The sequence below is a fragment of the Salvelinus fontinalis genome, unplaced genomic scaffold, assembly GCF_029448725.1.
Source record: "Salvelinus fontinalis isolate EN_2023a unplaced genomic scaffold, ASM2944872v1 scaffold_0475, whole genome shotgun sequence".
In the NCBI taxonomy this organism is placed as follows: domain Eukaryota; kingdom Metazoa; phylum Chordata; class Actinopteri; order Salmoniformes; family Salmonidae; genus Salvelinus; species Salvelinus fontinalis.
This window is the reverse complement of record NW_026600684.1, coordinates 46,143-68,192: the sequence shown is the minus strand read 5'-3', so window position 1 is coordinate 68,192 and position 22,050 is coordinate 46,143. Positions and strand designations below refer to the sequence as shown.

General features: G+C 48.9%; 1 protein-coding gene across 13 annotated transcripts in view; it reads left to right on the top strand.

Moving 5' to 3' along the window:
* The window catches only part of LOC129846200 (axin-1-like), a 70,592-nt gene extending 48,917 nt beyond the window's left edge, over positions 1-21,675 (top strand). For 3 of the 13 annotated variants that reach the window (XM_055914187.1, XM_055914189.1, XM_055914188.1), the window contains 10 exons: positions 124-279; positions 2,148-2,294; positions 2,390-2,486; positions 3,957-4,094; positions 5,240-5,630; positions 10,400-10,601; positions 11,396-11,575; positions 11,885-12,136; positions 15,354-15,515; positions 15,986-21,675. In XM_055914187.1, the coding sequence (XP_055770162.1) occupies positions 124-279; positions 2,148-2,294; positions 2,390-2,486; positions 3,957-4,094; positions 5,240-5,630; positions 10,400-10,601; positions 11,396-11,575; positions 11,885-12,136; positions 15,354-15,515; positions 15,986-16,112 (1,852 nt within the window). In that variant the 3' untranslated portion in view covers positions 16,113-21,675. The other 10 variants (XR_008758223.1, XR_008758220.1, XR_008758221.1 and 7 more) reach the window with 10 other exon arrangements.
* The last annotated feature ends 375 nt before the right edge of the window (positions 21,676-22,050 follow it).

Sequence of the window (22,050 nt, the reverse complement as noted above, 5' to 3'; positions counted from 1 at the left end):
CTCCTGGTCCACGACCAGGTCAAACTCCTGGTCCACGACCAGGTCAAACTCCTGGTCCACGACCAGGTCAAACTCCTGGTCCATGTGAATGTAACTTGGTGAATTAAGGTGGTTGTGATTCAGGTGCCGGGAGGAAGAGGAGGAGGAGGCGGAAGAGGAGGAGGCGGAAGAGGAGAGCGGGGATACGCAGGCCAGCAGGCTGACCCAGAGGTTGCTAATGGAGACGGCTCCTCACAGAGTGTCGACCAATCGGAGAGCAGGGGAAAGCCGAGAGTACAGGTAGGAGTCCAGAGAGACTGTTTATGGACGTGTGTGTGCGCCTGATTGTGTGAAACTCATGACAGTGTGTTTAGTATTTGTCCGAGTGGTTGCTAGGCAGCTGTGCCTGTAGAGAATCTCTGTGTGTTTGTACGCTTCCTGCGCCGGGATGATACCAGTATCGGCACGGCAACAAAACACCAAGCGGATTAAACTTCTTTAGGAGAACAGCCATCATGTTGGAAACAGACAGTCAGCATGCTGTCACCCAGGGTCACGTTCATCTTCCAAGATTTAGCTCCAATAATTAACGTACAAAGAGTTTGATCTGCTTCCTGTTTTGATTTTTACCATGGGGAAAATATGGAGATAATGGTATCATCACAGCCCTAGTCTGATGAGGGAATATATATATTACACACAATCTACACACACACTACCCCATAAGGACAAAGCAAAAAACATATTTTTTTTGGACATTTATTAAAAATAAAAGACTATGACATTTACATAAGTATTCAGACCCTTTACTCAGTACTTTGTTGAAGCACCTTTGGCAGCGATTACAGCCTCGGGTCTTCTTGGGTATGATGCTACAAGTTTGGCACACCTGTATTTGGGGAGTTTCTCACATTCTTCTCTGCAGATCCTCTCAAGCTCTGTCAGGTTGGATGGGGAGCGTCGCTGCACAGCTATTTTCAGGTCTCTCCAGAGATGTTTAATCTGGTTCAAGTCCGGGCTCTGGTTGGGTCACTCAAGGACATTCAGAGACTTAACACAGGATTGGCTTTGGGACGTCTTGGCTGTGTGCTTAGTCATTGTCCTGTTGGAAGGTGAACCTTCACCCCAGTCTGAGGTCCTGAGCACTCTGGAGCAGGTTTTCATCAAGGATCTCTCTATACTTTTCTATACTCTACGTCTTTCCCTTGATCCTGACAAGTCTCCCAGTCCCTGCCGCTGAAAAACATCCCCACAGCATGATGCTGCCACCACCATGCCTCAACGTAGGGATGGTGCCAGGTTTCCTCCAGATGTGACACTTGGCATTCAGGCCAAAGAGTTCAATCTTGGTTTCATCAGAGCAGAGAACCTTGTTTTTCATGGTCTGAGTCTTTAGGTGCCTTTTGGCAAACTCCAAGCGTGCTGTCGTGCCTTTTACTGAGTGGCTTCCGTCTGGCCATTCAGTACCATTAAGGCCTTCTGGAAGGTTCTCCCATCTCCACAGAGAAACTCTGGAGCTCTGTCAGAGTGACCATCGGGTTCTTGGTCACCTCCCTGACCAAGGCCCTTCGCCCACCGATTGCTCAGTTTGGCCGGGTGGCCAGCTCTAGAAGAGTCTTGACACAATCCTGTCTCGGAGCTCAATGGACAATTCCTTCGACCTCATGGCTTGGTTTTTGCTCTGACATTCACTGTCAACTGTGGGACCTTATATAGACAGGTGTGTGCCTTTCCAAATCATGTCCAATCAATTGAATTTACCACAGGTGGACTCCAATCAAGTTGAAGAAACATCTCAAGGATGATCAATGGAAACAGGACGCACCTGAGCTCAATTTAGTCTCATAGCAAAGGGTCTGAATACTTATGTAAATAAGGCATTACTATTTTTATATTTTTTGCAAATATTTCTATCAAATCCTGTTTTCGCTTTAGTCATAATGGGGTATTGTGATGTCATTATGGGGTATTGTGATGTCATTATGGGGTATTGTGATGTCATTATGGGGTATTGTGATGTCATTATGGGGTATTGTGTGTGTAGATTGATGAGAATTTGTTATTTAATCAATTTTAGAACAAGGCTGTAATGTAACAATGTGGAAGGTCTGAATACTTTCTGTGTGTGTGTGTGTGCGTGTGCGTGTGCGTGTGTAACCTCCTCTCAGACCATGCAGAGAGCCGGTCGTTAACCCCTACTACTACGTGAACATGGGTTCTGCTCGCGCCCCGGCAACCAGCGCTAACGACAGTGAACAGCAGAGCATGTCCAGCGTCTCCGACGGCGACACACTCTCACTGACCGACAGCAGTGTGTGAGTACACACACACACTGAAATACACCCACACACACAAACACACACACTGAAACACATTCTTCTGAATACTAACGTGTGTGTGTGTGTTGCAGGGATGGTGTTCCACCCTACCGGTATCGTAAACAGCATCGTAGAGAGATGCATGAAAGTGCCAAAGCCAACGGACGTGTGCCCCTACCTCATATACCTGTAAGTAGTATACACACTACTTTATACCCTACCTCACATACCTGTAAGTAGTATACACACTACTTTATACCCTACCTCACATACCTGTAAGTAGTATACACACTACTTTATACCCTACCTCACATACCTGTAAGTAGTATACACACTACACACTACTTTATACCCTACCTCATATACCTGTAAGTAGTATACACACTACACACTACTTTATACCCTACCTCATATACCTGTAAGTAGTATACACACTACTTTATACCCTACCTCACATACCTGTAAGTAGTATACACACTACTTTATACGCTACCTCATATACCTGTAAGTAGTATACACACTACACACTACTTTATACCCTACCTCACATACCTGTAAGTAGTATACACACTACACACTACTTTATACCCTACCTCATATACCTGTAAGTAGTATACACACTACTTTATACCCTACCTCCTATACCTGTAAGTAGTATACACACTACTTTATACCCTACCTCATATACCTGTAAGTAGTATACACACTACACACTACTTTATACCCTACCTCACATACCTGTAAGTAGTATACACACTACTTTATACCCTACCTCACATACCTGTAAGTAGTATACACACTACTTTATACCCTACCTCACATACCTGTAAGTAGTATACACACTACTTTATACCCTACCTCACATACCTGTAAGTAGTATACACACTACACACTACTTTATACCCTACCTCATATACCTGTAAGTAGTATACACACTACACACTACTTTATACCCTACCTCATATACCTGTAAGTAGTATACACACTACACACTACTTTATACCCTACCTCACATACCTGTAAGTAGTATACACACTACTTTATACCCTACCTCATAAACAGTTGAAGTCAGGAGTTTACATACACCTTAGCCAAATACATTTAAACTCAGTTTTTCACAATTCCTGACCCACTGGAATTATGACACAGTGAAATAATCTGTCTGTAAACAATTGTTGAAAAGATTACTTGTCATGCACAAAGTAGATGTCCTAACCGACTTGCCAAAACGATAGTTTGTTAACAATAAATTTGTGGAGTGGTTGAAAAACGAGTTTTAATGACTCCAACCTAAGTATGTAAACTTCTGACTACAACTGTATATAGATGTTCTGTGGTCACAACGGTAGACCGTGTGTGATGTTTGGTCATTTATATAGATGGTATCTGATAGATGTTCTGTGGTCACAACGGTAGACCGTGTGTGATGTTTGGTCATTTATATAGATGGTATCTGATAGATGTTCTGTGATCACAACGGTAGACCGTGTGTGATGTTTGGTCATTTATATAGATGGTGTCTGATAGATGTTCTGTGGTCACAACGGTAGACCATGTGTGATGTTTGGTCATTTATATAGACGGTGTCTGATAGATGTTCTGTGGTCACAACGGTAGACCGTGTGAATGATGTTTATCTGATAGATGTTCTGTGTGTAGCGTACGTACCGTGTGCCAAAGGATGTCCACGTTGAGCCGGAGAGGTTTGCTGTTGACCTCATCAGTCGACTGGAGGAAGTGCTGAGAGAGAGAGAAGCACAGGAGAGACTGGAGGAGAGACTGGAGAGGGTCAGACTGGTACGTACTGGGCGGGGTGTGTTGAAGAGTGGTACGTACTGGGGGGGTGTGTGTTGAAGAGTGGTACGTACTGGGGGGGTGTGTGTTGAAGAGTGGTACGTACTGGGGGGGGTGTGTGTGGAAGAGTGGTACGTACTGGGGGGGTGTGTGTTGAAGAGTGGTACGTACTGGGGGGGTGTGTGTTGAAGAGTGGTACGTACTGGGGGTGTGTGTGTTGAAGAGTGGTACGTAGTGGGGGGGTGTGTGTTGAAGAGTGGTACGTACTGGGGGGGTGTGTGTTGAAGAGTGGTACGTAGTGGGGGGGTGTGTGTTGAAGAGTGGTACGTACTGGGGGGGTGTGTGTTGAAGAGTGGTACGTACTGGGGGGGTGTGTGTTGAAGAGTGGTACGTACTGGGGGGGGTCTGTGTTGAAGAGTGGTACGTACTGGGGGGGGGTCTGTGTTGAAGAGTGGTACGTACTGGGGGGGTGTGTGTTGAAGAGTGGTACGTACTGGGGGTGTGTGTGTTGAAGAGTGGTACGTAGTGGGGGGGTGTGTGTTGAAGAGTGGTACGTACTGGGGGGGTGTGTGTTGAAGAGTGGTACGTAGTGGGGGGGTGTGTGTTGAAGAGTGGTACGTACTGGGGGGGTGTGTGTTGAAGAGTGGTACGTACTGGGGGGGTGTGTGTTGAAGAGTGGTACGTACTGGGGGGGTGTGTGTTGAAGAGTGGTACGTACTGGGGGGGTGTGTGTTGAAGAGTGGTACGTACTGGGGGGGTGTGTGTTGAAGAGTGGTACGTACTGGGGGGGTGTGTGTTGAAGAGTGGTACGTACTGGGGGGGTGTGTGTTGAAGAGTGGTACGTACTGGGGGGGTGTGTGTTGAAGAGTGGTACGTACTGGGGGGGTGTGTGTTGAAGAGTGGTACGTACTGGGGGGGTGTGTGTTGAAGAGTGGTACGTACTGGGGGGGTGTGTGTTGAAGAGTGGTACGTACTGGGGGGGTGTGTGTTGAAGCGTGGTACGTACTGGGTGGGTGTGTGTGTGACGTATCTGTGACGTGTGCGTAGTTTGGATGTGTGTGTGTGTGTTGGACGGTAATCATCCCACACACACTAACCTGCTTCTCCTCTCACCCTGCCCCCTTCTTTCCTCTCCTGCTCTGTGATAGGAGGAGGAGGGCGACGACGCCGACGTCTCCATGGTAAACTCCCTCCCCCCCTATGGCAACAAGCCCCTCCCCGCCTCCACCTCGTCCCTCCACCCCCACTACGGGTCCCGTTATTCAGAGACTTCGTACAACGGTGTTCTGGCGCTACAGGACGCCCACGAGGAGAACCCGGAGTCCATCTTGGACGAACACGTGCAGAGAGTGATGAAGACGCCGGGGTGCCAGTCACCAGGCACCGGGAGACACTCACCCAAGACCCGCTCCCCCGACGGGGGGGTAGGAGGGGTAGGGGTGTACCCTCCGCCTCACTCTGGGAGAACCCAGGGGCCTCCAGGGGTGAAAGGCCACAAGCCAGGAGCCAAGGGAGGGGACCCAGTGGGGATGGGAGCAGGTATGTTGATGTGGTCTTTATTTATCCAGGTTAGTCTCAATGATAAACCTCTTCTAGTGTTGATGTGGTCTTTATTTATCCAGGTTAGTCTCAATGATAAACCTCTTCTAGTGTTATTTATCCAGGTTAGTCTCAATGATAAACCTCTTCTAGTGTTATTTATCCAGGTTATTCTCAATGATTAACCTCTTCTAGTGTTATTTATCCAGGTTAGTCTCAATGATAAACCTCTTCTAGTGTTGATGTGGTGTTCATTTATCCAGGTTAGTCTCAATTAGGGCAGACCACATTTAGTCGAGCAGTGATATATATATATATATATATAAAATGAAATGTATGGCACATATGACACCTGTGAGTGGACTGAATAACATAGCCTGGTTCCTCTCTAGGTTTCTTCTTAGGTTTTGGCCTTTCTAGGGAGTTTTTTTTTTCTAGGGAGTTATTGTAGGAGTGGACGCGTTGTTATTGTAGGAGTGGACGCGTTGTTATTGTAGGAGTGGACGCGTTGTTACTGTAGGAGTGGACGCGTTGTTACTGTAGGAGTGGACGCGTTGTTACTGTAGGAGTGGACGCGTTGTTACTGTAGGAGTGGACGCGTTGTTACTGTAGGAGTGGACGCGTTGTTACTGTAGGAGTGGACGCGTTGTTACTGTAGGAGTGGACGCGTTGTTACTGTAGGAGTGGACGCGTTGTTACTGTAGGAGTGGACGCGTTGTTACTGTAGGAGTGGACGCGTTGTTACTGTAGGAGCGGACGCGTTGTTACTGTAGGAGTGGACGCGTTGTTACTGTAGGAGCGGACGCGTTGTTACTGTAGGAGTGGACGCGTTGTTACTGTAGGAGTGGACGCGTTGTTACTGTAGGAGCGGACGCGTTGTTATTGTAGGAGTGGACGCGTTGTTATTGTAGGAGTGGACGCGTTGTTACTGTAGGAGTGGACGCGTTGTTACTGTAGGAGTGGACGCGTTGTTACTGTAGGAGTGGACGCGTTGTTACTGTAGGAGTGGACGCGTTGTTACTGTAGGAGTGGACGCGTTGTTACTGTAGGAGTGGACGCGTTGTTACTGTAGGAGTGGACGCGTTGTTACTGTAGGAGTGGACGCGTTGTTACTGTAGGAGTGGACGCGTTGTTACTGTAGGAGTGGACGCGTTGTTACTGTAGGAGTGGACGCGTTGTTACTGTAGGAGTGGACGCGTTGTTACTGTAGGAGTGGACGCGTTGTTATTGTAGGAGTGGACGCGTTGTTACTGTAGGAGCGGACGCGTTGTTATTGTAGGAGCGGACGCGTTGTTATTGTAGGAGTGGACGCGTTGTTACTGTAGGAGTGGACGCGTTGTTACTGTAGGAGTGGACGCGTTGTTATTGTAGGAGTGGACGCGTTGTTACTGTAGGAGTGGACGCGTTGTTACTGTAGGAGTGGACGCGTTGTTACTGTAGGAGTGGACGCGTTGTTACTGTAGGAGTGGACGCGTTGTTACTGTAGGAGTGGACGCGTTGTTACTGTAGGAGTGGACGCGTTGTTACTGTAGGAGTGAACGCGTTGTTACTGTAGGAGTGGACGCGTTGTTACTGTAGGAGTGGACGCGTTGTTATTGTAGGAGTGGACGCGTTGTTACTGTAGGAGTGGACGCGTTGTTATTGTAGGAGTGGACGCGTTGTTACTGTAGGAGTGGACGCGTTGTTACTGTAGGAGTGGACGCGTTGTTACTGTAGGAGTGGACGCGTTGTTATTGTAGGAGTGGACGCGTTGTTACTGTAGGAGCGGACGCGTTGTTATTGTAGGAGCGGACGCGTTGTTATTGTAGGAGTGGACGCGTTGTTACTGTAGGAGCGGACGCGTTGTTACTGTAGGAGCGGACGCGTTGTTATTGTAGGAGTGGACGCGTTGTTATTGTAGGAGTGGACGCGTTGTTATTGTAGGAGTGGACGCGTTGTTATTGTAGGAGTGGACGCGTTGTTATTGTAGGAGTGGACGCGTTGTTACTGTAGGAGCGGACGCGTTGTTATTGTAGGAGTGGACGCGTTGTTATTGTAGGAGTGGACGCGTTGTTATTGTAGGAGTGGACGCGTTGTTACTGTAGGAGTGGACGCGTTGTTATTGTAGGAGCGGACGCGTTGTTATTGTAGGAGCGGACGCGTTGTTACTGTAGGAGTGGACGCGTTGTTATTGTAGGAGTGGACGCGTTGTTATTGTAGGAGTGGACGCGTTGTTACTGTAGGAGCGGACGCGTTGTTATTGTAGGAGTGGACGCGTTGTTACTGTAGGAGTGGACGCGTTGTTATTGTAGGAGTGGACGCGTTGTTATTGTAGGAGTGGACGCGTTGTTATTGTAGGAGTGGACGCGTTGTTATTGTAGGAGTGGACGCGTTGTTATTGTAGGAGCGGACGCGTTGTTACTGTAGGAGCGGACGCGTTGTTACTGTAGGAGCGGACGCGTTGTTATTGTAGGAGTGGACGCGTTGTTACTGTAGGAGTGGACGCGTTGTTATTGTAGGAGTGGACGCGTTGTTATTGTAGGAGTGGACGCGTTGTTATTGTAGGAGTGGACGCGTTGTTATTGTAGGAGTGGACGCGTTGTTATTGTAGGAGCGGACGCGTTGTTACTGTAGGAGCGGACGCGTTGTTATTGTAGGAGTGGACGCGTTGTTACTGTAGGAGCGGACGCGTTGTTACTGTAGGAGCGGACGCGTTGTTACTGTAGGAGCGGACGCGTTGTTACTGTAGGAGTGGACGCGTTGTTACTGTAGGAGCGGACGCGTTGTTACTGTAGGAGCGGACGCGTTGTTACTGTAGGAGCGGACGCGTTGTTATTGTAGGAGCGGACGCGTTGTTACTGTAGGAGCGGACGCGTTGTTACTGTAGGAGCGGACGCGTTGTTATTGTAGGAGCGGACGCGTTGTTATTGTAGGAGTGGACGCGTTGTTACTGTAGGAGTGGACGCGTTGTTACTGTAGGAGCGGACGCGTTGTTACTGTAGGAGCGGACGCGTTGTTACTGTAGGAGCGGACGCGTTGTTACTGTAGGAGCGGACGCGTTGTTATTGTAGGAGTGGACGCGTTGTTATTGTAGGAGTGGACGCGTTGTTATTGTAGGAGTGGACGCGTTGTTATTGTAGGAGTGGACGCGTTGTTATTGTAGGAGTGGACGCGTTGTTACTGTAGGAGTGGACGCGTTGTTATTGTAGGAGCGGACGCGTTGTTATTGTAGGAGCGGACGCGTTGTTACTGTAGGAGCGGACGCGTTGTTACTGTAGGAGCGGACGCGTTGTTATTGTAGGAGTGGACGCGTTGTTACTGTAGGAGTGGACGCGTTGTTATTGTAGGAGTGGACGCGTTGTTATTGTAGGAGTGGACGCGTTGTTACTGTAGGAGTGGACGCGTTGTTATTGTAGGAGTGGACGCGTTGTTATTGTAGGAGTGGACGCGTTGTTATTGTAGGAGTGGACGCGTTGTTACTGTAGGAGCGGACGCGTTGTTATTGTAGGAGTGGACGCGTTGTTTACAGAGCGCACAGGCTAGTTTTGGATTATTTCATTCCATTTTCATTCCGTTCTCAATTTATTCTTTGTCTTTTGTTTGTAGCGATCCTGTCAATCTTGAGTAACGACACACACCTGATTTGCAAATGTGCATGTGTCTGCTCAAGCAGTCAGAAACGGACTCCATGAGGGTGGTATGAGGGCCCGACGTCCACAGGTGGGGGTTGTGCTTACAGCCCAACACCGTGCAGGACGTTTGGCATTTATCAGAGAACACCAAGATTGGCAGATTCGCCACTGGCACCCTGTGCTCTTCACAGATGAAAGCAGGTTCACACTGAGCACATGAGCACATGTGACAGACGTGACAGAGTCTGGAGACGCCGTGGAGAACGTTCTGCTGCCTGCACCATCCTCCAGCATGACCGGTTTGGCGGTGGGTCAGTCATGGTGTGAGGTGGCATTTCTTTGTGCGGCCGCACAGCCCTCCATGTGCTCGCCAGAGGTAGCCTGACTGCCATTAGGTACCGAGATGAGATCCTCAGAGCCCTTGTGAGACCATATGCTGAAACATGCACATTTGTGGCCTGCTGGAGGTCATTTTGCAGGGCTCAGGCAGTGCTCCTCCTTGCACAAAGGCGGAGGTAGCGGTCCTGCTGCTGGGTTGTTGCCCTCCTACGGCCTCCTCCACGTCTCCTGATGTACTGGCCTGTCTCCTGTTAGCGCCTCCATGCTCTGGACACTACGCTGACAGACACAGCAAACCTTCTTGCCACAGCTCGCATTAATGTGCCATCCTGGATGAGCTGCACTACCTGAGCCACTTGTGTGGGCTGTAGACTCCATCTCATGCTACCACTAGAGTGAGAGCACCGCCAGCATTCAAAAGTGACCAAAACATCAGCCAGGAAGCATAGGAACTGAGAAGTATTGTGTGGTCACCACCTGCAGAATCACTCCTTTATTGGGGGTGTCTTGCTAATTGCCTATAATTTCCACCTTTTGTCTATTCCATTTGCACAACAGCATGTGAAATGTATTGTCAATCAGTGTTGCTTCCTAAGTGGACAGTTTGATTTCACAGAAGTGTGATTGACGTGGAGTTACATTGTGTTGTTTAAGTGTTTCCTTTATTTTTTTGAGCAGTGTATATCAAAGACCACCGCGAAACCAATCTCTTTTTGAATCTGTCCATAAAGGTTGTACCACCACATGGCTACCAGCATCTTTGTTGGGTTAAAGAGGTAGAGTTCTAGTTAGTTAACCTATATGTCTCTGTTCCTTCAGCTGTTTACCACCACAAGCATGGCTACCACCACCCCCCAGGGGGCACCAAGCCCAAAGAGCCCCAGATGGATGAGGTGGTGCTGGGTGGAGGCTCCAGGACCCAGGGGAGCGGCCTGTGGAACGGGGAGGCCCACCACTACGCTACCGGGAAGGGACGCAACTACGCAGATGGGGCTGGGACCATGGACGCGATGGGCTATAGGTTAGTACCTGGGGGGGTTTATGTGTTATCAGTGTTGTCGTACTGGAGGCTAGGACTCGAACTAGACTCGGACTCAAGTCACGATTTTCATGACTAGAACAGTGCAGCCGTAATCATGTAGAACACTGTCCACTAGCTAGCCTTACTAATGTAGAACACTGTCCACTAGCTAGCCTTACTAATGTAGAATGCTGTCCACTAGCTAGCCTTACTAATGTAGAACGCTGTCCACTAGCTAGCCTCACTAATGTAGAACTCTGTCAACTAGCTAGCCTTACTAATGTAGAACGCTGTCCACTAGCTAGCCTTACTAATGTAGAACTCTGTCCACTAGCTAGCCTTACTAATGTAGAACACTGTCCACTAGCTAGCCTTACTAATGTAGAACACTGTCCACTAGCTAGCCTTACTAAGTAAGATACGATATTCAGTTTAAAAGGTGATTGGACAGAATTCTTTCACCCTTAGAAGGGACTTGGAACCAGACATGGACTGGAAGCCCATCTGTCCCACCATACTGACCCGTGTATCGCCATACTGACCCGTGTATCGCCATACTGACCCGTGTATCGCCATACTGACCCGTGTATCGGCAAACTGACCCGTGTATCGCCATACTGACCCGTGTATCGCCATACTGACCCGCGTATCGCCATACTGACCCGTGTATCGCCATACTGACCCGTGTATCGCCATACTGACCCGTGTATCGCCATACTGACCCGTGTATCGGCAAACTGACCCGTGTATCGGCATACTGACCCGTGTGTGTGTGTGTGTTCCCTGCACCCCAGCAGTAAGGGCAGCACCCTATCGAAGCGTGGCTCTAAGAAGGGGGCGGAGCCGACGGGTAAAGGCGATGAGGGGCGTGTCCAGGAGGCCCAGGTACCGCTGGAGGACCTGGAGAGAAACCACAAGATACTGCAGTGGATGATGGAGGGGGAGGCACTACGACACAAAAAGAACACACACGGGTAACACACACACACACACACACACACACACACACACACACACACACACACACACACACACACACACACACACACACACATGGTAGGACGCACTCTCTGTCCCTCACTTACTCCAATGTTAACTAACCTTCTCGCTTCTCTCTCTCTCTCCTCTCCCCTCTCTCTTTCTCTCTCCCCTCTCTCTTTCTCTCTCCTCTCTCTCTTTCTCTCTCCCCTCTCTCTTTCTCTCTCCCCTCTCTCTTTCTCTCTCCCCTCTCTCTTTCTCTCTCTCCCCCCCTTTCGCTTTCCTTCCTTCTCTCTCCCATCTAGGAGTACCACAGGCTCCAGGAAGACCCAGGGGAGTGTGGAGCTGTTGAGACCCAGCTCTGTGGAGCGTCCTGGGGCAGTGCACCCCTGGGTGAGCGCCCAGCTGCGGAACAACGTGCAGCCCTCCCACCCCTTCATCCAGGACCCCACCATGCCCCCCAATCCCGCACCCAACCCCCTCACTCAGCTAGAGGAGGCCCGGAGGAGACTGGAGGAGGAGAGGAGGAGGGCCGCCCTGCTGCAGGCTAAACAGAGGTAAGAGGAGGGGTTGAGGTGAAGGGGTTAGTGTTGAGATTAGGAACGAGGGGTTAGTGTTGAGATTAGGAACGAGGGGTTAGTGTTGAGATTAGGATCAGGGGTTGAGGTTGGAACGAGGGGTTAGTGTTGAGATTAGGATCAGGGGTTGAGGTTGGAACGAGGGGTTAGTGTTGAGATTAGGAACGAGGGGTTAGTGTTGAGATTAGGATCAGGGGTTGTGGTTAGAACGAGGGGTTAGTGTTGAGATTAGGATCAGGGGTTGAGATTAGGATCAGGGGTTGAGGTTGGAACGAGGGGTTAGTGTTGAGATTAGGAACGAGGGGTTAGTGTTGAGATTAGGAACGAGGGGTTAGTGTTGAGATTAGGATCAGGGGTTGAGGTTGGAACGAGGGGTTAGTGTTGAGATTAGGAACGAGGGGTTAGTGTTGAGATTAGGATCAGGGGTTGAGGTTGGAACGAGGGGTTAGTGTTGAGATTAGGATCAGGGGTTGAGGTTGGAACGAGGGGTTAGTGTTGAGATTAGGAACGAGGGGTTAGTGTTGAGATTAGGAACGAGGGGTTAGTGTTGAGATTAGGATCAGGGGTTGAGGTTGGAACGAGGGGTTAGTGTTGAGATTAGGAACGAGGGGTTAGTGTTGAGATTAGGATCAGGGGTTGTGGTTAGAACGAGGGGTTAGTGTTGAGATTAGGATCAGGGGTTGAGATTAGGATCAGGGGTTGAGGTTGGAACGAGGGGTTAGTGTTGAGATTAGGAACGAGGGGTTAGTGTTGAGATTAGGAACGAGGGGTTAGTGTTGAGATTAGGATCAGGGGTTGAGGTGGAGGGGTTAGTGTTGAGATTAGGATCAGGGGTTGAGGTTGGAACGAGGGGTTAGTGTTGAGATTAGGATCAGGGGTTGAGGTTGGAACGAGGGGTTAGTGTTGAGATTAGGATCAGGGGTTGAGGTTGGAACGAGGGGTTAGTGTTGAGATTAGGATCAGGGGTTGAGGTGGAGGGGTTAGTGTTGAGATTAGGATCAGGGGTTGAGGTTGGAACGAGGGGTTAGTGTTGAGATTAGGATCAGGGGTTGTGGTTGGAACGAGGGGTTAGTGTTGAGATTAGGATCAGGGGTTGAGGTTGGAACGAGGGGTTAGTGTTGAGATTAGGATCAGGGGTTGAGGTTGGAACGAGGGGTTAGTGTTGAGATTAGGATCAGGGGTTGAGGTTGGAACGAGGGGTTAGTGTTGAGAATAGGATCAGGGGTTCGAGCAGGAGGCTGGAGAGGAGGAGGTGTTAGTGTTGAGATTAGTATCAGGGGTTCGAGCAGGAGGCTGGCGAGGAGGAGGTGTTAGGTTTGAGATTGAGATGGAAAATTATATGTTTGTGCTTTTCTAATAACCAATGTCTGTGTTCATGTAAGGGACTGATTGAACGAATCCTCACTATCAGTTTTTGCAATTTGGCAGTATGCCCAGAACCTTGTTTTGAGAAGAAATGATATCTCTGTTTCAAGGTCTCAGTTTGGAGAGAAGAAGCTTTGTGAGGTGTTGGTCGGTCACGTGTTAGGACCCGGTGTTGGTCGGTCACGTGTTAGGACCCGGTGTTGGTCGGTCACGTGTTAGGACCCGGTGTTGGTCGGTCATGTGTTAGGACCCGGTGTTGGTCGGTCACGTGTTAGGACCCGGTGTTGGTCGGTCACGTGTTAGGACCCGGTGTTGGTGATTCATTAATTATGAATGATGAACAAGGTAAGTCATGCAAATATAACTTGTCTGTATATAAGAGAACTAACGGGACTTCCCCGGTGGAGCTCCTGATTGACATGTGTACTATGGTGCATTCAGTTGGTTGGAACCTCTCCAGCGCACTGATAATAAAGAATGATTCATTTAAGATTGACTTCCAGTGTCCCTGTGTAGAATTTCTACTACATGATGTAAAGTTACTGGGACAGGAGGCTGTATTGGGTGAGGAGGGAGACTCCAATACGCTGATGGACCAGTCATTCTGACAGACATAAACTCTGTTTATCACCATGTGCTGTCTGTCTCATGTCTTCGTCTCTCCTCCAGACAGAAGTCTTTAAGCAGTGCTGTCTGTCTCATGTCTCCGTCTCTCCTCCAGATAGAAGTCTTTAAGCAGTGCTGTCTGTCTCATGTCTTCGTCTCTCCTCCAGACAGAAGTCTCTAAGCAGTGCTGTCTGTCTCATGTCTCCGTCTCTCCTCTCCTCCAGACAGAAGTCTTTAAGCAGTGCTGTCTGTCTCATGTCTTCGTCTCTCCTCCAGACAGAAGTCTCTAAGCAGTGCTGTCTGTCTCATGTCTCTGTCTCTCCTCTCCTCCAGACAGAAGTCTTTAAGCAGTGCTGTCTGTCTCATGTCTTCGTCTCTCCTCCAGACAGAAGTCTCTAAGCAGTGCTGTCTGTCTCATGTCTCCGTCTCTCCTCTCCTCCAGACAGAAGTCTTTAAGCAGTGCTGTCTGTCTCATGTCTTCGTCTCTCCTCCAGACAGAAGTCTCTAAGCAGTGCTGTCTGTCTCATGTCTCTGTCTCTCCTCTCCTCCAGACAGAAGTCTTTAAGCAGTGCTGTCTGTCTCATGTCTTCGTCTCTCCTCTCCTCCAGACAGAAGTCTTTAAGCAGTGCTGTCTGTCTCATGTCTCCGTCTCTCCTCTCCTCCAGACAGAAGTCTCTAAGCAGTGCTGTCTGTCTCATGTCTCCGTCTCTCCTCTCCTCCAGACAGAAGTCTTTAAGCAGTGCTGTCTGTCTCATGTCTCCGTCTCTCCTCTCCTCCAGACAGAAGTCTTTAAGCAGTGCTGTCTGTCTCATGTCTTCGTCTCTCCTCCAGACAGAAGTCTCTAAGCAGTGCTGTCTGTCTCATGTCTCCGTCTCTCCTCTCCTCCAGACAGAAGTCTCTAAGCAGTGCTGTCTGTCTCATGTCTTCGTCTCTCCTCTCCTCCAGACAGAAGTCTCTAAGCAGTGCTGTCTGTCTCATGTCTTCGTCTCTCCTCTCCTCCAGACAGAAGTCTCTAAGCAGTGCTGTCTGTCTCATGTCTTCGTCTCTCCTCTCCTCCAGACAGAAGTCTCTAAGCAGTGCTGTCTGTCTCATGTCTTCGTCTCTCCTCTCCTCCAGACAGAAGTCTCTAAGCAGTGCTGTCTGTCTCATGTCTTCGTCTCTCCTCTCCTCCAGACAGAAGTCTTTAAGCAGTGCTGTCTGTCTCATGTCTCCGTCTCTCCTCCAGACAGAAGTCTTTAAGCAGTAAGAAACAGGGGTCACAGTGTGAGAACGTGACTGTGGCGTACTACTTCTGTGGCGAGCCAATCCCCTACCGCACCACGGTCAAAGGTCGCGTGGTGACCCTGGGACAGTTCAAGGAGCTACTCACCAAGAAGGGCTTCTACAGGTGAGAGGCCGTCGTCGTCAAAGAGATTAAGCTCTGGAGACCATGGTTCCAAATGGCACCCTGTTCCCTACGTAGGGCACTACTTGTGACCAGAGCCCTATGGGCCCTATGAAGGGAACAGGATGAATACCTGTGGACGATGAAGTCCTGTCTTCTAACCCTGTTCCCTACGTAGGGCACTACTTGTGTGTAGATTCATTGTGTGTGTTGATTCACTGTGTGTGGGTGTGTGTTGATTCATTGTGTGTGTGTGTGTGTAGATTCATTGTGTGTGTGTGTGTGTTGATTCATTGTGTGTGTGTTGATTCATTGTGTGTGTGTGTGTTGATTCATTGTGTGTGTGTGTGTTGATTCATTGTGTGTGTGTGTGTTGATTCATTGTGTGTGTGTGTGTTGATTCATTGTGTGTGTGTGTGTGTGTTGATTCCCTGTGTGTGTTGATTCATTGTGTGTGTGTGTGTGTCTTCTAGGTTCTACTTTAAGAAGGTGAGTGATGAGTTTGACTGTGGCGTGGTGTTTGAGGAAGTCAAAGAGGACGACGCCGTCTTGCCCATCTACGAGGAGAAGATCATCGGTAAGGTAGAGAAGGTGGACTGAACCACGAAACAGGAAATGGAGCCGGGAGGAAGTGGGAAGTGGAGGAGGAACAATGACGCAGAGAAAAGACTGAACCGGACCGGAGGAAGAGGAGGTGGAGAGAGTGCTTTTGGATGAGGAGGAGCGGGGGAGTAAAGGAGGGTGGGAAAGGACGAGACAGAAGAATGGAGGGAGGAACAGGGGGAACAGCCGTTCTGACCAGCCTTCCACTCCTTCTCTGGGGGAGGAGGGAGGAACAGGGGGAACAGCCGTTCCGAACAGTCTTCCACTCCTGCTCTGGAGGAGGAGGGAGGAACAGGGGGAACAGCCGTTCCGAACAGCCTTCCACTCCTGCTCTGGAGGAGGAGGGAGGAACAGGGGGAACAGCCGTTCCGACCAGTCTTCCACTCCTGCTCTGGGGGAGGAGGGAGGAACAGGGGGAACAGCCGTTCCGAACAGTCTTCCACTCCTGCTCTGGGGAAGCTGTTCTCCTTGCAGAACCAGCTGCTGCTAAGTTGCTATGGAGACGTCACGGTGCTCGGAACAGGATGACGGCTGAGTTCCATTCCAGAATCTCACTCCCTTCAGTCCCTAGACTCGTCGCTGAGGGGGTAGAGGGGATGAATGCGGCCCAAATAGCACCCTAGACCCCGGTGATCATCGACTAGATTCAGCCACAGGCTGGTCAGGGGGCCACAGGCTGGTCAGGAGGCCTGAATATAATTACATATCATTTGTGGACTGCAAATTGACTACAACAAGCACAAACAGATAGAATATTTGACTAAAACATAATCATTTCAAACCTTGCTTACATTTGTATACAATCACATATCTCTCTATTTATGCCTGGGAATACTTTTGGAATACCGACATTTAAAATCATTTGGAGATGAACGCCGGTGTTTCTACAAGCTGTTATGTTTCAAAATAAAAGCCCTCTGGTCCCTGGTCACTATAGGGAATAGGCTGCCGTTTGGGACGCGATGAGGTGAGGGTTTTTATCACAGAGCCTTCATCTCCTCAACACGTGGACATCATGATGACATCATAAAGACATCATGATGACATCATAAAGACATCATGATGACATCATAAAGACATCATGATGACATCATAAAGACATCATGATGACATCATAAAGACATCATGATGACATCATAAAGACATCATGATGACATCATGAAGAACCTTCACGCCCCATCCTCTGATGTCACCTAGCGATGTCAAAGCATTCTGTTCAAACGAACATGGTTGTATAAAACTGGTTTACTGCAGCTGTATATTTTTGATACAACGCTACGCCTACGGACATAAAAAGGAAAAGTCGTCTTTTTACCTGTAGACATTTAGTATTTTTTCTGGGTGGGTAATGTACAGGTACTAGTAGGTTTTAACATGTGTACAGGCTGGAGTACAGTCCCCAATGGCACTCTATTCCCTTTCTAGTGCACTACTTTTAACCAGAACCCTATGGCCAATGGCACCCTATTCCCTTTCTAGTGCACTACTTTTAACCAGAGCCCTATGGCCAATGGCACCCTATTCCCCAGCTAGTGCACTATGAGGGGGGTGTTAGGGTGTGGGACTCCTTGTGTTTTACTATGTAAAGGTATATATTGTAAAGCCAGATGGCTCCTGTAAGGGCTGACATTTTGTTTTCAGGCCTTCTTCTCCAGGAGACGCTTCATGTCTATTATCCTGTTCAACTGCCTCTGGCTGTTTGTCCCAAAGGGCACCGTATTCCCTATATAGTGTGATACGTTTTACCAGGGTTCATGGAGCTCTGGTCAGAAGTAGTGTACTATATAGGGTATAGTGTGCACTTCGGGACATAGGCTTTTACTTATGTGCAACCCTAACCCCTTACACCCTAGGTTGAAACCCTAATCCCTACACCCTAGGTTGAACCCTAACCCCTACACCCTAGGTTGAACCCCTAACCCCTACACCCTAGGTTGAACCCCTAACCCCAGGTTGAACCCTAATCCCTGCAGCCTAGGTTGAACCCTAATCCCTACACCCTAGGTTGAACTCTAAACTCTAGGTTGAACCATAACCCTACATTCTAGGTTGAACCCTAACCCCCTACACTCTAGGTTGAACCCTAACCCCCTACACCCTAGGTTGAACCCTAAACCCCTACACCCTAGGTTGAACCCTAACCCCCTACACCCTAGGTTGAACCCTAACCCCTTACACCCTAGGTTGAACCCTAACCCCTACACCCTGGGTTGAACCCCTAACCCCAGGTTGAACCCTAACCCCCTACACCCTAGATTGAACCCTAACCCCTACACCCTAGGTTGAACCCTAACCCCCTACACCCTAGGTTGAACCCCTAACCCCAGGTTGAACCCTAATCCCTGCAGCCTAGGTTGAAACCCTAACCCCTACACCCGAGGTTGAACCCTAATCCCTACACCCTAGGTTGAACCCTAAACCCTACATTCTAGGTTGAACCCTAAACCCTACACTCTAGGTTGACACCCCCCTACACTCTAGGTTGAACCCTAACCCCCTACACCCTAGGTTGAACCCTAACCCCTACACCCTAGGTTGAACCCCTAACCCCAGGTTGAACCCTAACCCCCTACACCCTAGATTGAACCCTAACCCCCTACACCCTAGGTTGAACCCTAACCCCCTACACCCTAGGTTGAACCCTAACCCCCTACACCCTAGGTTGAACCCTAACCCCTACACCCTAGGTTGAACCCCTAACCCCAGGTTGAACCCTAATCCCTGCAGCCTAGGTTGGAACCCTAACCCCTACACCCTAGGTTGAACCCTAATCCCTACACCCTAGGTTGAACCCTAATCCCTACACCCTAGGTTGAACCCTAAACCCTACATTCTAGGTTGAACCCTAAACCCTACACTCTAGGTTGACACCCCCCTACACTCTAGGTTGAACCCTAACCCCCTACACTCTAGGTTGAACCCTAACCCCCTACACTCTAGGTTGAACCCTAACCCCCTACACTCTAGGTTGAACCCTAACCCCCTACACCCTAGGTTGAACCCTAACCCCCTACACCCTAGGTTGAACCCTAACCCCCTACACCCTAGGTTGAACCCTAACCCCTAGGTTGAACCCTAACCCCTAGGTTGAACCCCTACACCCTAGGTTGAACCCCTACACCCTAGTTTGAACCCCCACACCCTAGGTTGAACCCCTAACCACTACACCCTAGGTTGAACCCCCCTACACCCTAGGTTGAACCCTAACCCCCTACACCCTAGGTTGAACCCTAACCCCTAGGTTGAACCCCTAACCCCTACACCCTAGGTTGAACCCCTACACCCTAGGTTGAACCCCTACACCCTAGGTTGAACCCCCCTACATCCTAGGTTGAACCCCCCTACATCCTAGGTTGAACCCCCCCTACACCCTAGGTTGAACCCCCCTACACCTTAGGTTGAACCCTAACACCCTACACCCTAGGTTTGGAGTGGGGGCTAGGGATCGGTTTGGAATTTGAAAACTGTCTGTCGATCATTACTGTACTGCAACTCTCCCCAACTTCTCCCCTCAGACACCCAGGGCCTGTATCTGTTTCAGATCAAAGCTGCCCCATAGCAGAGCACAGATCTGGGATCAGTTTACCCCTAACTTCTCCTCTCTGTCCCAGGGCCTGTATCTGTTTCAGATCAAAGCTGCCCCATAGCAGAGCACAGATCTGGGATCAGTTTACCCCTAACTTCTCCTCTCTGTCCCAGGGCCTGTATCTGTTTCAGATCAAAGCTGCCCCATAGCAGAGCACAGATCTGGGATCAGTTTACCCCTAACTTCTCCTCTCTGTCCCAGGGCCTGTATCTGTTTCAGATCAAAGCTGCCCCATAGCAGAGCACAGATCTGGGATCAGTTTACCCCTAACCCCGTGTTGTGTCTCAAGTGACACCCTGTTCCCTATATAGTGCACTACTTTTCACCAGGTTTCATAGGGCTGTGGTCAGAAGTAGTGCGCTATTTAGGGAATAAGGCGTCACTCTCTGGAGAGGAAACTCTCTTAGGATCTGTTTTTTACTCCAAGGTTCCTGGACTGTGTGTGTTCTATGTACTACGTTGTATTTCTACAATGAACCGATCTACGGTGTGTGGATCTATGTAAACAGCCAAAGAAAATCCATAACCTGTCTATGTTGTGATGTCTGTACATCTCTCAAAATGCGTCTGTCTGTGTCTCTGTCCGTACAGTTAGTCCCGTCGTGAAATATCTTGTTTTATTGTGTATCTGTCTGTATGGCAGAAATTAACTTGGTTATCCCAATTTCCCCCAATAGTCCAGTCTATAATGTGGAGTTAAATGTATTGTGGTTTAAATCAACTTCCGGAGAAACGGTGCCTGAAGGTGACTTGTACTCAGATCTGGTCCAAGAGGGTAAATACACAATAGGACTATTTCATCCCAAAGAATCCAAGATGGTGACCCACTATAAATCCAAGATGGTGACCCACTATCTCGTCCTCTGAATTATAACGTTTTAGATGAGAGAATGTTGTTTCATGCGACAATATCTGTCCAAATAATTGGCAAGCATGTTATCATTTTATATAAAATGTATTTTACGATTATACATTGGATTATACCCGATTTTTAGTTTTATTTGTAGTTGTAAACTACATTGCCGCTTTTGAATGGTATTTAATGCTGTGTTATTGGAAGTATTGGGGGGGGGTGTCCTGGATGGCACCCTATTCTCTATTTGTACACTACTGGCCTTAAGTAGTGCACTACATAGAGAATAGGGTGCCATTGGCCATAGGGACCTGGTAAGAAGTAGTGCACTATATAGGGAATAGAGTGCCATTTGAGACGTCACCCTGGAATTCTCATAAATTAATGGGAAAAGCTGTAAGGGTCCTTTTTTTTATAATGGTAATTATTATAATGAAGGTAATTTCCATTTAACTAAGATGTTACAGGGTCACTACAGAGTATGTGGGACTGATCTACGATCAGTTTTTGGAAATGAATAACATGACATTTATGTCGTTTAGCAGATGTTCTTATCCAGAGCCACTTACAGTAGTGAGTGGAATACATGTATTGATACTGGTCCCCCCCCCCCTCCCAGTGTTGCAAGTGCCAACTGAGCCACACGGGACATTACATGGACGGGGGGACGGGGGGGACGGGGGCAGCCTACGGGACATTACATGGACGGGGGGGCAGCCTGATCCTAGATCCAGCCAACCTAGTCTGAGAAGATTTCTGAATACAGGCCCAGATGTCAGTGGTTGTGGGGTGAAAACTGTGCCTTTTTAATCCCATCCTAAAACGGCAATCACTGATTGTCATAAAAACCTGTCATTACATGCATTCGCCTGTAGGTGGTGTTGTTTTTTTAATCACTGTCATTTTGTTTATTATTTTCAACCAACATTACGCTGTGTCGGTCTTGACAAGCTCTTCACTATGTAAATATGTACATTGCCATATTTCCTATGTCTTCTGTCCTCAACCCGCTGACAGACAGTCTCTGAGGTTTATAAACTACACAGAGATTGCAGAGCGCTGGATTCACTTGTACATTTCTTTTTAAAAAGGTACTTCGTTAATAAATACATTGAATAAAATACGACCCCTGTCCTTGTTGATGGAGTAGTAGAGCATCATTCTGTTGTCGTCGAGGGCCACCGCTATGCCGTCGAGGGCCGCCGCGATGTCCGCCGCTATGCCGCCGAGGGCCGCCGCTATGCCGTCGAGGGCCGCCGCTATGCCGTCGAGGGCCGCCGCTATGCCGTCGAGGGCCGCCGCTATGTCGTCGAGGGCCGCCAGGATTTATGTGAAAAGGATCTATTGACGCTCTAGAAAACCTTAACATTGATGAGTCTGGGGAGTCATTTCTACCAATCTATACACGGAGCCTGCTAAAGGTACCAATCTATACATGGAGTCTGCTAAAGGTACCAATCTATACACGGAGCCTGCTAAAGGTACCAATCTATACA